Below are 16,346 nucleotides of genomic sequence, written 5' to 3' on the forward strand. Positions count from 1 at the left end.
TAACGTTGTCTTCTACCGGAAGGCGAAGATTAGTAGCAGAGTTGAGCAATCGAGGATGGGCTGAGTTCCGACTGCTTCGTAGCTCGGCCAAAATTATTATTTCCTCTGCTTGTCGGGACGGAAATTCCTCCGCGCCGATATCTTTTCACGGAAAAAAAAAAAAGTTTCTGATCGCAGCCTGATTTACCAGGCAACAAAGACTCGTATCAGCCCCGCCATTTCGCGATAAGGGATCCACCGCCTTCTCCGTCCATTATCAACCGGACCGGCCAGACTTGGAGGCTTAGGCGTTGGAGGATTCGGGGTTGAATATGGAGTGGGGTAAATTGACAGGTAATTGGAGTGCCTCCGATATTCGGTGATATAAAGGCTGCGTGGTCTCTATGCAAAGATGCTATTCCAGTCACCCACCGACCTCAAGCACGACTTCTATACAATGACCGCAGACCGCCGCCCTCCGCCTGCATATCAGGCCCCAGCCAATTCAGGCATCAATGCCACCTCGCAAGTGTATCAATTGCTCTCCAAGACCGCCTCAGATGCCTCCCAACGGTCTCTGGAGACGTCGTTCACCATACGGCCGTGTTCCGCACAAGCGTGGGTGGTGCCTGCAGGGCACATCTGCCGCCTGACCACCCCGAAGGGACCTCAGGTGGGTGATTTGAATATTTGGAACGCGAAGAACCCTCGCGAGCGACTCTGGGCTGCGCGCACCCGTCAGATCCACGCCTCCCATGTGTCTGTGGGTGACCGTCTTTGGTCCAACCTTCCATACCTGCGGCCCCTTGTCACTATCACTGGGGACTCACTTGGAGGCGGGCAGCTCCACGAGGTGTTAGATGCAGACGGCAGGCGGACAAAAGGGTTCGGCACAACGAAGCATGGTGGACGCGTCCATGATCTCCTAGGAACACGTTGCGACCCCTACGTGAACCTGCTCATGGGAGGAGAGTCGTTCGACTTCCATTGTCACTCGAACCTTACCCGTGCGGTGATACCGTTTGGTCTGACGGAACTCGATGTACATGACGTTCTCAACGTTTTCCAGGTTACTGGGCTGGACGAAGAAGGGAAATACTTCATGGAGACTTCGCCTGCGAAGCCGAATGAGTACTTTGAGTTCTTTGCAGAGGTTGATGTTCTTTGTGCGCTTTCTGCGTGTCCAGGAGGTAAGCTCGGCCCTTTTTCTTCACAGAATGGCTGTTAAATGATCGTAGGAGATCTTTCGAACTGGGGCTGGGAAGAAAAGGCAGATACTATGGGCGCCACAACCCGTCCTTTGGGGGTGGAAGTGTACAGGTTGATTGATTCGACAGTCCTTAAGGGCTGGAAGGAGCCAGAGAGCCCTAAATATACTGGCATGCATGGAATGAGCATGCCGCCGCGTGAGGATGATTGGTCTGGGTATGTAGGGTTATAACAGTACCTACTGCGTTTTGCGCATAAGCTATAAAACGAGTGATTGAAAAGTATATCAAGTCCTCTCACAGCCTATCTTCTTGGAACTATGTTCGAACGCCTGGTTGATCACATCGGACATTAAAACGATGCTCTTCCACAATGTGCAGTTAGACAGCACTTAGTGGACATCATGGAACAGCTGCATTGTCTTTACGCGTTATAGGGCGTCAGACGGTCACCACAATATAGACGCTAATAATGAGCAAGGTGATCTCTTTGGCACCATCTACAGGATCGTAGGCGGGGGTCAAATAGCGTGATTGGGGGTAGGAGATTTGATCCTCCCAAAACACGTAGTATTAGCGAGATGAAGCCATAGTAGCCTACCATATAGGTAGCTTGAGTCCATAAGAATCTGTTAGAAGTGTGGTTCCGATGTCCAATGGCTTATGCCACTTACGCCGTTGTGACAGACACACCCGTCCATTCTCATTTGACTCCTTCCAAGGAGCCTAGGCCGTCTGACTCTCAATCCACAACCACGAAACAAGTTTCGTAAGATCTTATTGATAACCATTTGGTGCTGATATCTGGTACTTGACCTATAACGGATGGTGGCCTGGGCATGACTGGTTGTGACAAATCCCTCATTCGGGTACCCCTTAACGACCATCATATGCTGACCAGGGGATTGGATCTAAGATGTAAATCGCTTTATCATTGTCAGGTTATCATCGCGTCATTATCTTCGTAGGCAGAATTGTGGAAATAGGGAAGATAAGGATGGCTTTCTGCGCCGTATATTATGGTTCTTCGTTGCCCAGGGGCCCAGTTCATAGCTGTTGATGATTACAGTGTGATATCTCAGCTTCTATTCAGCTGTTGCATATATTCTCAGTGATTATCATCTTGAATACTCCTTGCACCAGGCATAACCGTCTCGCTATCCACACGTCCCGTTCCAACAGATGGATTCCCCGGGGGTTGGAAAGGTTCATATCGCACATGAACCAAAGGAAGGAAGCGAATATGTCCAAGACAGTATCTACAATGTCCGGCCATGGAATAATCCTCTGGAAAGGATCAGAAGCACACGAAGCACCGGTAGTGAAGCGGATGAAGATCCAGGGCTACGCAAACCCGGAGATTACAAGGAGAAGCAGGTAGGGCTTTTCATTCACAAGCTAGGCTTCATGCTAATGGCTCGCAGGTGTTCAAGGGGAGAATGCTTCTTTGGCTTGCCTATCAATCAATAGGTGTAATTTATGGTGACATTGGAACCAGCCCTCTCTATGTCTACTCATCCACCTTCAGCGAAGCTCCTTCCCGCGAGGATCTTATAGGGGTCCTTTCGATAATCATCTGGAGTCTCTTCATGATGGTGACAGTGAAATACGTGCTGATCATTCTCAACGCTGATAACGATGGGGAGGGTGGCACGTTTAGTACATACTCTTTGCTGAGTCGATATGTGAGGGCCTCTTACTCTGTGACACGCAAAGACAGAGACTAATCTTCATGCTGCTAGATGAACATCACTCAACGCGACCCACGAGAAGCCTCGCTCGTTCAGATGAAGAGACATATGTCCGTCGACCTTCAACCACCAAGTAGACACGCTCGCCATGGTCTGGAATCAAGTAAAACTGCCAAGCGTCTACTCAAAACCATGGGAGTCTTGGCCGTAACGATGGTTATAGCAGACGGTTTACTTACACCTGCACAGTCTGTCTTGGGAGCTGTCCAGGGTATCAAGGTTGTCTCGCCGAACATCTCCAAGGGCACTATCATTGGTGTGACGGACGCAATCCTCGTTGTGCTGTTCCTCGTACAGCCCTTTGGAATCACCAAAATCACTGTGGCCTTCGCGCCGATCGTCATTATATGGCTCGCTTTCAATGCCGTCTTTGGAATATACAATCTGGCCAAATATGACGCCGGCGTGTTCGTTGCCTTCAATCCAGGATATGCGTTCCAGTTCTTGATCCGCCATGGAGAACATGGATGGAGAATGCTCTCCGGGACTCTTCTTTCGTTCACAGGAGTCGAGGCTCTCTTTGCCGACTTGGGAGCATTCAGTCTTCCAGCCATTCGCATCAGCTGGTTGTGCTATACATTCCCATGCTTGCTTCTAGCCTACATTGGACAAGCAGCATACATCAGTGTTCATCCAGAAGCGTATTCGAACCCTTTTTTCAATGCAGCACCCCCTGGGACGATCTACCCATCCCTGGTCATCGCCATATTGGCGGCTATTGTTGCATCGCAGGCCATTATAACCGCCACTTTTCAGGTGAGGAACTTAAATCCACGATGAAGCATCATGTCTGACTGCTCTCCAGCTCCTTGCGCAGGTGATGAAGCTTTCATACCTTCCGCAAATCAAAGTCATCCATACGTCCAAGACATTCTTTGGCCAACTGTATATACCAGCTGCAAATTGGTTGCTTATGATAGGAACCATACTGGTGGCATCAATATACAATAACGTAAGTGAGCTTCTTCGGACAACGTCCCAGCATTTCATTGACTGGAAGGGCAGACAACGTCCCTGGGAAACGCTTATGGGGTCTGCGTCATGTTCGTCACATTTTTTGACACGTGCATGGTGTCCCTGGTAGCACTTTTCGTTTGGCGTATCAGTCCGTTCATCGTACTCCTACCTTGGCTTATAATCGCCTGCTTGGATGGCGCGTATCTTTCTGCCGCCCTTACGAAGGTCCCCATGGGAGCATGGTTTACTCTAGCACTCGCAAGCGTGCTGGCTGTTCTCTTTCTGCTCTGGCGGTTTGGCAAGGAGCGTCAATGGTTCGCAGAAGCCGAGGATCGTTTTCCCACGGCATATTTCGTCGCAAAGGCTCCAAACGGTCAGATGAAACTGACTGATCGGTTTGGCGGCGCCCCTTTGACTACTACGAGGGGCCTCGGAATCTTCTTTGACAAGGCGGGCGAGACAACCCCCATCGTTTTCAGCCAATTTGTGCTCAAACTCACCTCAATGCCCGAGGTGAATGTGTTCTTCCATCTTCGGCCGCTGGAGGTCCCGTCTGTGACCGTGGAGAACCGCTATACAGTCTCGAGACTCGCGATTCCCAACTGTTATCGTCTCGTGGTTCGCTACGGGTACAACGACGAAATCATGTTGCCGGACCTTGCGGACACAATAACCGAACAAGTCCGTATTTATCTGAGGAGAAACGCGCCATATGAACACGGCACCCCATCCACCGGAATTTCTGAGAGTCGACGCCATTCTGAAGCACAGTCGACGGCCAGAGACACGTTTGCCTCTTATGTAGCCGAAACTGAAAGAGGCGATGGTTCCTTGGAAAAACTCGAGAATGCGTACGCACACGGGGTGATCTACATCACCGGCAAAGAGGAGATGAAGATCAAAAAGAGCAGAAATCACATACGAAGGATCGCACTGTGGCTCTTCCTGTTAGCCAGGGAGAATACTCGAGCAAAGATCACCTCACTTGGACTCCAGACGGAGCGGATCATTGAGGTCGGCTTTGTGAAGGAGATATGAAGGAAGGCAAGAAGGGGAAAGGGGAAACTCTGGCAGAAACCCCAGCGGTGAGCCAAGCGGTAGGATGTTGATGGACGGGCACATTACTGCCCCGCGTCGGATATCGTCATCGGCCGAATCAGGCAACTCTGCAACTATGACATGGTGGAAGCATAGCCACATCGCATCATTCGCATCTTGGCTGTCGTTGGCTGAAGAAGATCGAGGATCGGTATCGGTCCATTCAGTCTGACTTGGCTTCAGAATGCTACTATCATCACCATCTGTAGAAGACAATCCAACATTCTAACACTACTCCCGACCCCAACCCCGCCGAACTTCCCCTCAACGGTGATCGGAAACACACTGTAGGATAGATCCATGGGCCGAACTTGTTAGTCACCAGCAACTGTATTGCGTACTGATGAGTGAGCACAAAGGTAAAATGGCCGCGGTCCCTCCAGCCGCGAAGCTAATGTGTATGGCCAACGTAGTACATGTCCCTTATCAGCCCTGAAACTGAGGCACCCCCGCAAGGCTACCTTCACTACTTACCCCTTCGAGTATAAAGCCTCTTCAGTCCCACCTGCTACCATCTCTCTCTTCTCTTTTTCCCCAACTGTCATTTTTTCCATCCCTCTATCAACTACTCTCTACTTTCTACAACGGCACCTCGTCCGAACATCTTATCGCCCCGCTTCTTCCGCCATCTCCGTCCCCTCACACAGTCAACAGCATACAAGATGCCTCTCTACAACGTTAGTGATCCCTACCTAAGCGTCTGGCTAGAGAATGTTTTCTAACATCACCACTTGTCCAACAGGTTACCCTGAAGAAGGACTCACCCCCCGAGGAGTTGGAAAAGTAAGCAGGGTATCCTCTCTCTCCGCAACCGTGTCTAACTCGACTCCAAAATAGGGCCAAGCAGACGGCTAAGGACAAGGGCGGAAACATCAAACACGAATACACTCTTATCAAAGGCTTCACGTAAGGATAACATTTGCCCTTATATTATTCCTTCGCATGCCAGTCGAGAATCCCGCAACATCCTGGCTGACCTCCTTATAGTGTTGAATACCCAGAGGACCATGTGGACACCCTCCAGGCCAGCGAGCATATCCATGTCGAGCAGGATCAAGAGGTGAAGATTCAGTGATTCTGTACAACAGGACACCGGCGCTCTCAGGACATTCTTGCCATTTTTCTCACTGTTCAACGGCGGGGGGGAATGCAACAGGACCCATAATGATTTATTTGATCTATGATATTATTGTACATTGCGGAATTTGCAACATAGGCGGCAGGCTACGGACACGAGCAAAGGTTGTACTTTGATGTTGAACTAAATCTGTTGCGTTGCCTATTTCTTGCATGGTTACCTCGGTCACAACGCGTGGCTTACCTATCAGGCAGCCCCGTATCAAGCGTCAGATATATTTCCGCTCATACTTACGGAACCATATTTAGATGACCCAGGCCCGGACTTTAACTGAGACCAATATACTGTTTATTAGATGAGGATACTACCTATTTCTAGGCAATCCTTCTCTTTCCTGCTCCCCTCCTATGACCTCATTGTTGGAGATAGTGATGTGCCTACTGGTTTTGGATTAGCGCCCACGTGATGGGGATTCCCCTTGGATACGGACATCTCGATAACACCAGAATCTCACCGTCAAAAGCCTCGTTCTTCGATGCCAGACGCGTCGCAGAATGGCTAGTGCTTACGATGGCTATATCAAGGTCTCTCGCTTCGTTAGCGAGGAGATCCTTCTGGTATAAACATCTGCCTAACCAAACCGTTACTCATCAATCACGTCGATTCTTATCCTCGCCGTTGCCCAATGCTGAAACGCCCGTTCGGCATTCCTTTGCTTATGGCGCCAATGACGAAGTTTCCCGTCTCGCAGCCAGTCGCCGGCGACCACTTACGCTCGCTGATCTCCTGAAGTGAGTTATCGTCAGGAGCGTTGGCCCCAGTCTCCATGTACTAATCATAATCTCAGGCATGGGCGTCCGCCACTGTCGGAAGACGCCCTTCTAGCGTCGGCAAACTTTACACTTTCTCTCCTCCCTGCCCGATTAGCTTCTCGTATTGAAGCTCTACGAAATCTTCCCTTCATCGTTGTCTCGAATCCTCATGTGTCGAAAATCTACAACAACTACCTACACTCCCTGTCGACCCTCCTTCCCTGGCAAAAGCGACAGGTGACGACGCTAGAAGAAGAGAATCAGTTTGCGGAGGTGCTGGCAGATCTTGTCCATACCCACACCAATACTATTCCCGTGCTTGCCCGCGGGTTCTTAGAGTGTCGCAAATACATCGAACCTACGGAGGTCACGAGGTTCCTAGATACCCACCTGCGGGCCAGAATTGGGACACGCTTGATTGCGGAACAACACCTTGCCCTTCATTTTGCCTCTCAGCCTGCCGGAAATGGGGACGAGGGCACATCGCAGTCGAGTACCCCCTCGAACTATATTGGAGTAATCGACACGACTTTACAACCGGCGCGCATCGTGAAACGGTGCGAAGACTTCGTTGGCGAGATTTGTGAGCTAAAGTATGGGGTCCGCCCACGCTTGAAGATTGACGGACAACCGGATGCCTCGTTTGCTCATGTCCCCGTCCATGTGGAATACATCCTCACGGAGTTGTTGAAGAACGCCTTCAGAGCTGTGATCGAGTCCGGCAATGAACGGGAGCCAATTGAGGTGACAATTGCGGCGGCCCCAGATGTACCGAAGTGCCAAGTTTATGAATCCTCATCCCTAATCGGACTTCCAGAACAACAAGATTCCGACGTTGGCTTCCAGATGGACACGGTGGTTGGTACGGCGGACGCCAACGAATCGATTAAATACTCGTCTCCTTCTGCACAGAGTATCACTATTAGAATCCGGGACAGGGGTGGCGGGATCCCCCCGGATGTCCTTCCAAATATCTGGTCGTATAGTTTCACCACCTTCTCCGAGTTGGACATGCAAAGCCCAGAGAACGGAAACACTGATGCGTTGAATGCCCTTTCGTCGAGTGGCGGACACTTGAGCAGTATCGCCGGTCTTGGTTACGGTTTACCTCTCAGCAGGGCGTATGCCGAGTATTTTGGCGGTAGGATTGCCGTGCAAAGCCTTTGGGGTTGGGGAACCGACGTATATCTGACCCTCCAGGGGGTCGGCAAAGTCGGGTGATCTGCGTGTCAGACAATTGCGATGGGGATAAACACGCATTCATGCCACTCTACGTGGAAATTTTATAAATGCGCTCAGATGTATGATGCTTTCGCAACAATAGATCTTTCAAATTTCGTTCATTTTGGGTCATCTCGAAGCTACCTATACTACCAAGCCTAAAACCGACACCTGCTAGACTGCTGAGGCGAAATCAAATCGACGAAATAATTGATTTTCATATCACCATCCTCTGTTGCCCTGACGATCTCTCGGATTTGTCCCTCAGAGAACATCAATCGCATGTTCTTCCAGAACTTCTCGTGGACAGCATGAGCAGTTCGAGGATTTTGTACATGACCGACAGGATACTCCACCGTCACCTCCGATAGGGACGCCCCGTTCCTCAACTCAATTGTCAATGCAGAGCCGATACTTTTCTTATCCAGATCATGATAATCGCTAGTTAACTTGTCGTCCGCTCGGACAATTATCTTATTGCGCAAAGCTGTCAACTCCTCGCTTTTTGCCCAGCGACTTCCATCCTGATAATCCTCTACTTCTGGCGGCTGACCTTTGAGGAGAGCTAACGCAACCAAGTATTGGATACAATGGTCACGGTCCGCTGCATTATATAAAGGTCCCTGCTTGTTGATGATAAGCGCTGCAGCCTCAGTGGTGCGGATATGCATTCTCTGAATGTTTTGAGGCCCCATACCAGCATGCTGAAGTTGCTGCCGCTGTACCAGAGCCGCCTCAACTGCTGAAATACCGTGGCCCTCTACTGGCATGACCTTGAACAGCACATGTTGGATTGTCCATGTCCCAAATGGTCTGGGTAACTCAAACCCCTTATCGCCGAACGTTCGCTGAAGAAATCCCCAAGGGGATGCACTGAGGGCCCTAGGCGCTCCGGGCTGTCCCGCACGGACGAGCAGTGCCAGGTGCACTGCGCGCATGGAAGCGTCACCACCTGCCCACCCCTTTCGCGGGATCGTATTTGTCCCGGAACGATAGACTCGACTCGGATGACCGTCCATCCAGACGTGGGAGATTGTAGCCATGGTTTGCTCTTCAGTCAATCCAAGCAACCAGGAGACCACCGCCGCAGATGCCAACTTGACGAGGATTACGTGGTCGATGCCGAACTTGTTGAAGGCATTCCTCATCTGATAGCATCCCTGTATCTCGTATGCCTTGATCAGCGCCGTCAGCAGGGTCCGCATTGTCAGCGGCGGGCCAATGTGAGTGTAGTCTCCCGCAATGGATTCGCGACTCAGCCAGTCCGCGACAGCTAGAATGGCAGCCAGGTTGTCTGTGATGGTGGTTAGACAATTTGCGAGGGGCGCGACAAGGAAGTGGGATCTACCAGATGGATGTCCCCATTCTGCGCCGCCCAGTGCATCATTGTGGTCCAGGTACCGGATCAACACTCCCAGGTCGAAAGCTCCCTTGACGGGGTCCAATTGATGGTTTGTCCCTGGGACTTTGAAGCCGTTTGGGACGGTCGTTCCCCGTATTACTGGGCCCAGAAGGCTCTCACACTCATTGCTTTTTGATGCTGTCTCGATGGCGCAGCCTATGGCGTCTAACAATGCACTCCGTGCGCTTCTATAGGCTTTTTGGTCGTCGATTTTGTAATGGAAGATATAATTTACTATGTCCTGCATATGTCTGTCGTAGGTGCGTGACATGATGTTGTTGTGTATTAGAACATAAGTGGACGTCATTGTTAATATACAGATAAATGATGAACGTAAATATCACCAACTATTCAAAATACACCGAGATAGTCAGACACATGGAAGCTCAAAACCCTCCTGCTCCCCGAACCCTCTGCACTGCACCAAACATGCCTTTTGCCCAGCTGAAGCGCCCGGGGTTCACACCGATTGAGCCAGTGGCCAACTCCCCGGTGACAGGGTCATGCCAGCATCCATCTTTGGAACTCACCGCACCATAAGTCGCCGTGTTCTGGTTCCGGTTTAGGATCTCCAACCACATCCCACAGACAAGCGCAGAGTCCACCAGGATGTTGACTTCTTGGCTGTGGTAGAAGGACTGGGTGTCTAGATTTCCATTTCCTTCAAAATTTCGTCAGAAATCCTGTTTGAACCCAGTATGGGCATTACATACCTTGGATAGCGACCATCTCATCGATAATCATAAGCTTGATGTGGCAGCTCCGACGTTTATATCGGTTATGTATCGGCCGGGTCTGGTCCTTTCCCACGTAATTGAAGATACGCAGACGAGACCGTTCCTCGTCGGTGTCGAGAGAACGATACATTCTATTTGCAGTCATCTCGTTCGTCCCGTTCTGAAACGGCAGAAGCTGGCCGGCATCGTTGTATCCTAGGCAGACGTAACAGGTGACAATGATACCACGGCGAGCGGCTTCCAATAGAGCCTGGATTATAGGCTCGGGCGTTCATGTTTGGGGTCTGGATGAAGATAGAGTGTTGGGCATTTTGGATGGCTGAGAGCCAAGCCGCGTTTTGCGGAGTGTAGATGCTGGTGTGGTTGGGAGCTGGCTCTTGTTAGCCTTGTGGACGAAAGATTCTAGTCATTACATCTACTCACCTCCCCAGGGCTCTCGGTTCACTAGAGCTATAGGTATTGATTTATGCGGCGGAGTGAGATTGTAAGGTTTCATTTGGGGCTCTTGGTCAGAGTCTGGAGCATCGCCGGTTGTGTCGTGTTGTATAGTCGTGTCTAAATAGTTAGTTATCTCGAACTGGGGGCCATGTCGAGAGACGTACTTAGATGTTTGGTGGCTGCCTGAGTTTTGGATTCCCCTGCGGAAGGCTCAAGTGCGCTGTTGACTCTTCGCACTTCCGACAGCAGGTCTGGATCGTAGTGCGGATGTTTCGTTGTGTGCTGTTTTAACAGTGTCGATAGACCGTCCTCCTCGTCATTAATATACTCAGGCACTGCCTCGTAGCCCTTTTCACCAGCTGCTGGGGAAGGAAGCATTGGGAGAGGCGTATCAAACGAGCGTCCCCACGAGATCACCGCGGTGTCATAGATCGAGTCCACGATGGGCCCCTCAAGCCGCACCATCATCTCCAAGTTATCGTTGTCCTGAATGTTGCTACTCTGAACCAATGCCACCCGACGATCAACAATCATGAACTTTGCATGGAAAGTCCCCAGAACCGGCCGATGGTAATTGATCACCTGCATGTCGATGTTGGGTATCTCCTTGGCCGAGGGTAGGCGGACCTTGCCTGTGGTGTATTTCTTTTCGGGCACGCTAAGGTGGTTGTCATATACTTGCCGTGGATTGCCACGGTCGTAGATTACTTTCACCACTACCCGCTCGCCGCGTGCACCTGCGCGACGAGACAATTCGCGCAATGCATTGGTGATCAGGGTCGAGGCGTCAGAGTGGATCCAGAAATTGGTGGCCAGGAAGACTTCCTTCTCAGCACGGGCGATGCAGTTTGCCATGTGCCGGCACAGATCTGGTAAAGGCGCAACGATAGTTAATGGGATAGTGCCATGACTGCCCATCAACGGGGGTGAGACTACCCCAGACAGGGGATTGTTCTGTAGCGTGCAAAGCGCATCATGATAGATCTTGCAATAACGGTCAACACAATTCCTAATAGTCCGGGGTACGGGTCTTTCGCACCTTGAGGAATAAGTCGCTGGGCTTGTTATCTCCCCAATTGCCACACTTGGCAGCCTTTTGAAGACTATCCGCTTCCACCGGTTTCGTTCCAGTTTGCTCCGGATGGCTATATAATCGATGAAATATGTCCGACGGTGCCTGTGTAGGATCCTTGGCCAGTTCCGAGCTTACTGTCTTGTTCCCGGAACAGAGTCTATATACTCGATCAGGGAGCATGCTGCAACGGGCGAAGTTGCGGCTTGTAGGCTGGCGGACCATCCAGATAGCAATTGATGTGAAAAAGAACGAAAGGACAGCACCGGATGCTTTCAAAATTGTCTCGAATGGGAAAATGGTGGCATATTTTGCAGAGAGTGCATGCGTTGCGGCCATGGCACCATGCTCTCAGTGATGACGTATCCCGGTGTTCGCTAGACGGGTGATGGCGGATGCTGTGGTTCTCGACGGGGCGGGATCTATTATTTTCTATTTGATTATGATAACAAAAGAATCACTTAGAAATAGTCTCTTGCAGTCGTTTATTGTCTCTAATGGTGTTGCCTAGGTATTTGTTATGTGGACCATGGTGCAAGTCTTGAAAACTGCATCTGGCCATCGACGTCATTAGCCATGTGTCCAACCACACCACCAATACATAGCAATCTACTTAATTCACAATGCTATTATTGCGCATTACATGGTTACGTAGACCGAATAAAATATATCGAAATAAATTAACGTTCGAGGATTTCACATTAGAGGATATTGAACACCTACCGGAACAGTGGTACCCGTATCGAGTGCATACTAGCCCAGAAAAAAAAAAAAAAAAAAAAAAAAAAAAAAAAAAAGTGAATTGCGGCCGCCTACTAATCTCGAATATGGTAGACAAATATGCTTGCCTTTAATGACCTGATATGCTCGACATGTAAAGACGGAGTGATATTAACATGGCTGCTGCTGGAAGACTATAGTGGTATAGTTCGGAAGTGCTTACCTACTACTACTACTATACCTTTTAGCAAAGTAGAGGTTAATGAGCTATTTCTACTACATAATATCAATATAAAATAGTCCTGACAGTTTCAAGCCCTAAGTCAACCAATTCTTTCTAGTCAAAAATGATTCTATTGTACAGAAGGTGAAGACTTCATACATTTACAATGCACCAGCTACCTACCTATCCACAAAGGTAGAGTTTAGCTCCCACAGCACCTCTATTCATTAAAATCAATATATGAATCTAGTTTCTAATTAAAAATAGGTCAAAATATAGTAACACTGAATATTGTAATTGTGAATAAAACACTGTCAACAGTCAATGTCCTGGCTTGTTCGGCTTGATAACTAATATTTAAGCTAATAGAAACTAGATTATTTCCCAGAATATTATAAACAAATTTCAGAAAGATTTCTTCTCTTCTATTCTCTGTCTACCTTGATCTACAAATTCGTACTATCCCCCGTAGATTCAGCCTCTACAAAAGTTCCCTGGGCGAGATCGCTTTGGATTCCCCTCTTTGGCAGTCAACCCCGCAGCGGAACTGGCGCGGATAAGGGCTGGTTCATAATCCCTCCCTGCAGAACGCGGGGTGACCCTACCACTCTACCTAACTACCCCACCGCCATCGGAGTTGAGTCCGATCTTGATCTCTCCGCAGCTTTGACCAGAGTCTTAAGTTCTTATATAACCGCATCCCTTCTCCATACTCCGTACCTCTCTGTCTACTTTCTCTTTCAACCGTCTCTTTTTTGGATCCCTGTCAAACATCATCCACCATGTAAGTGCATATCCCTCGATCCCTGTCCTTCTCATATTCCTCGAGTATACTTGGTACCTAGTGCTAACTAGTATAATTGTCACCACCAGGGTCTACACTGCGTCCTTTGCCTTTTTTGAGGCTCTTTGGGAGGTATCTATCCATACGCCCTAAGAATACTCCCGCAACCTGGGGTCTAACCCTTTTCCTAGGCCGGAGTCTCCCATGTCTTTGTCAACCTAGGCTCCGACCACCCCTCCATCCTGGAGGCCATGGTCAAGGGCCAGAAAGAGAAGCCTGACCAGTTCCCGCGGATTATTACGTGTCCGAACGAGGTACGGCTCCCTGGCTGGTTGTTCCCGGGTACCATCGGCGACCCGGAATCTGCACTCAACTGACCCCGCATTTGTCCCTCCCGACAGATGGTCGCCCTCTCCATGGCCGATGGCTACGCTCGTTTGACAGGAAAGCCTCAATGTGTCATTGTCCATGTCGACGTTGGCACTCAGGGCCTCGGTGCCGCTGTTCACAACGCCTCCTGCGGTCGTGCTCCGGTCTTGATCTTCGCCGGTCTCTCCCCGTACACCATCGAAGGAGAGATGCGCGGTTCCCGCACCGAGTACATCCATTGGATTCAAGATGTGCCCGATCAGAAACAGATCGTCTCCCAGTACTGCCGATACTCTGCGGAAATCAAGTCTGGCAAGAATGTTAAGCAGATGGTCAACCGTGCCTTGCAGTTCGCGACGAGCGACCCCAAGGGCCCCGTCTACCTGGTCGGTGCGCGCGAAGTTATGGAGGAAGAGATCGAGCCGTACAGAGTGAACCAGAACGTTTGGGGAGCCGTCCGTCCATCTGCGCTCCCGGCTGATGGCGTTGAGCTTATCGTATCCGAGCTCGCTGCGGCCAAAGAGCCACTGGTTATTGTGGGATACTCGGGTCGGGAGGAGCGAGGCGTGACGGAATTGGTCACCCTCGCCGATACATTCAAGGGTATCCGTGTGCTGGACACTGGTGGATGCGACATGTGCTTCCCAGGCGACCACCCGGCGTCCCTAGGACTGAAGTTCGGTGTACACGATGCCATTAAGACGGCGGACTTCATCCTGGTCGCTGACTGCGATGTGCCCTGGATCCCCACGCTGTGCAAGCCTTCCGATGCTGCGAAAATCATCCATGTAGATGTCGACCCCCTCAAACAACAGATTCCGGTAGCTTACATCGGTGCTATGGCCACCTTCCGCGCAGAATCCGCGACGGCCTTCAAACAGATAAACGAATACATCGCCGCCAACGCCTCTATCAAGCAGATTGTTGACTCCGAAGAGAACACTGCTCGCGGCAAGCTCCGCGAGGAGGAGTTTAAGAAGGCGCGCCAGACCCTTGCGGAAATGGCTACTGTCCCATCTGGAGGCGAAGACGCCTACCTGAACATTTCGTACCTCATGTCCCAAGTGCGGAAGGGATGTCCTGCGGATACCATTTGGGCAATCGAAGCCGTCACGCTTACAGGCTTCGTGTCAGACCAGATCGCTGCATCACTGCCAAAATCCTGGATCAACTGCGGTGGTGGCGGCCTTGGATGGTCCGGTGGTGGTGCATTGGGTATCAAGCTCGCGACCGATGTCGCTCATGGCGGGACGAACAAGGGCAAGTTTGTGTGCCAAGTTGTCGGCGATGGCACATATCTCTTCTCTGTACCTGGATCCGTCTACTGGATCTCGCGTCGGTACAACATCCCAATTCTCACCATTGTCCTCAACAACAAGGGCTGGAACGCACCCCGGAGGAGCATGCTCCTCGTCCACCCCAGTGGCGATGGATCGCGCGCCACCAATGAAGACCTTAACATTTCTTTTGCTCCTACTCCCGATTACCCTGGCATTGCCAGGGCGGCCTCTGGCAATAAGATCTGGGCTGGTACGGCGGCCACCGTCGGCGAGCTGCGCAAGTTACTGCCGGAGGCGATCAAGACCGTTGCGAATGGTACCAGTGCCGTGTTGGAGGTACAGCTTGATGGGACTGCCGGAAAGCTCGTGAAACAGTAGGCAGCCCTCGAGCATTGGTTAGACAGAGGTTTATACAACAATCTACAATTAGAATAGTAAAGTTGATACGTTTGCAAAATCGACATTTAAGAGACGATTCAGACCAGGAAAGCAAACATCTTCTAGTTCCTATCAGGCTAGCCTACAATAGGTTATTTTTAGGCTCTAAAACTTAGTCATCCGTCAGTCTAAGGCGCATATTTCCCTTTCGGGCAACGCCTGTTCTCTTTCCTCCGGTGACTTCGACCCAAGCGTACCGGAGAGGGTGTCGCGACACTCACGCCCTCTCTTGTCGGTTGTATCAATAGAAAGTGCCTTGACAAAAAGCTTACATGCAACGACAGCTATCAGCTGTTAAACCCCTCGTTCCACTAACATGCCGCGGCCGATCTCCACGCCAGGAACCAAAACAAAATCAGGCTGTCTGACATGCAAGTAAGTGCTGCATCTGGCGATTCGAGAAGGATGTTCTCCCCATGAGTGACCTGGCTAACAAATCCACCAGAAGTAAGAGTCGCCGATATGTCGCCCAATTATATCGTTCCTACTAAATCTGTGGCCGTTTAGAAAGGCGAATTAAATGTGACGAGGCCAAGCCCCATTGTCGGAAATGCACTTCAACAGGTCGTAAGTGTGATGGCTATGGGTCTCCGCCATTCTACGACCATCGCGTTCGACTCCCCTTATCTCTACCACCTGTTTTGAAGCTCTCGGGAAGTGAACGCGAAAATCGCTGTTTCCAGTTCTTCTATGAGAGGACAGTGCCGTCATTGGCAGGTTATTGTGGCTCTGAGTTTTGGAGCCGATTTGTGCTGCAAGTCAGTCAGCATGAGAAGTCG

At 50.4% G+C, this 16,346-nt stretch overlaps 7 protein-coding genes across 7 annotated transcripts; 5 read left to right on the forward strand and 2 right to left on the reverse strand.

Annotated features, from left to right (window-relative positions):
- Positions 1-436: 436 nt before the first annotated feature.
- ATEG_01338 (urea carboxylase-associated family protein) lies at positions 437-1,420 on the forward strand (the record flags this gene model as incomplete). The annotated part of the gene is made up of 2 exons (XM_001208703.1): positions 437-1,169; positions 1,218-1,420. 2 exons carry the CDS (start codon positions 437-439, stop codon positions 1,418-1,420), a joined length of 936 nt encoding a protein of 311 aa, XP_001208703.1.
- A 1,031-nt stretch (positions 1,421-2,451) lies between these two features.
- On the forward strand, positions 2,452-4,933 carry ATEG_01339 (uncharacterized protein; the record flags this gene model as incomplete). The annotated part of the gene is made up of 5 exons (XM_001208704.1): positions 2,452-2,564; positions 2,686-2,872; positions 3,128-3,694; positions 3,744-3,890; positions 3,944-4,933. The coding sequence occupies 5 exons, from the start codon at positions 2,452-2,454 to the stop codon at positions 4,931-4,933; spliced, it is 2,004 nt and encodes a 667-aa protein (XP_001208704.1).
- A 722-nt stretch (positions 4,934-5,655) lies between these two features.
- Positions 5,656-6,068, forward strand: ATEG_01340 (uncharacterized protein; the record flags this gene model as incomplete). Its single annotated transcript, XM_001208705.1, has 4 exons — positions 5,656-5,670; positions 5,736-5,776; positions 5,831-5,899; positions 5,981-6,068. The coding sequence occupies 4 exons, from the start codon at positions 5,656-5,658 to the stop codon at positions 6,066-6,068; spliced, it is 213 nt and encodes a 70-aa protein (XP_001208705.1).
- Positions 6,069-6,641: 573 nt separating this feature from the next.
- ATEG_01341 (alpha-ketoacid dehydrogenase kinase family protein) lies at positions 6,642-8,104 on the forward strand (the record flags this gene model as incomplete). Its single annotated transcript, XM_001208706.1, has 2 exons — positions 6,642-6,862; positions 6,919-8,104. The coding sequence occupies 2 exons, from the start codon at positions 6,642-6,644 to the stop codon at positions 8,102-8,104; spliced, it is 1,407 nt and encodes a 468-aa protein (XP_001208706.1).
- A 609-nt stretch (positions 8,105-8,713) lies between these two features.
- On the reverse strand, positions 8,714-9,777 carry ATEG_01342 (putative 2-methylcitrate dehydratase (PrpD); the record flags this gene model as incomplete). The annotated part of the gene is made up of 2 exons (XM_001208707.1): positions 8,714-8,727; positions 8,802-9,777. 2 exons carry the CDS (start codon positions 9,775-9,777, stop codon positions 8,714-8,716), a joined length of 990 nt encoding a protein of 329 aa, XP_001208707.1.
- Positions 9,778-10,374: 597 nt separating this feature from the next.
- Positions 10,375-12,092, reverse strand: ATEG_01343 (IQ calmodulin-binding motif protein; the record flags this gene model as incomplete). Its single annotated transcript, XM_001208708.1, has 4 exons — positions 10,375-10,613; positions 10,667-10,798; positions 10,846-11,665; positions 11,721-12,092. 4 exons carry the CDS (start codon positions 12,090-12,092, stop codon positions 10,375-10,377), a joined length of 1,563 nt encoding a protein of 520 aa, XP_001208708.1.
- Positions 12,093-13,896: 1,804 nt separating this feature from the next.
- ATEG_01344 (putative thiamine pyrophosphate enzyme) lies at positions 13,897-15,507 on the forward strand (the record flags this gene model as incomplete). Its single annotated transcript, XM_001208709.1, has 1 exon — positions 13,897-15,507. The coding sequence occupies one exon, from the start codon at positions 13,897-13,899 to the stop codon at positions 15,505-15,507; it is 1,611 nt and encodes a 536-aa protein (XP_001208709.1).
- Between the last annotated feature and the right edge of the window lie 839 nt (positions 15,508-16,346).

Source organism: Aspergillus terreus, genomic scaffold, assembly GCF_000149615.1.
Source record: "Aspergillus terreus NIH2624 scaffold_2 genomic scaffold, whole genome shotgun sequence".
Lineage (NCBI taxonomy): Eukaryota > Fungi > Ascomycota > Eurotiomycetes > Eurotiales > Aspergillaceae > Aspergillus > Aspergillus terreus.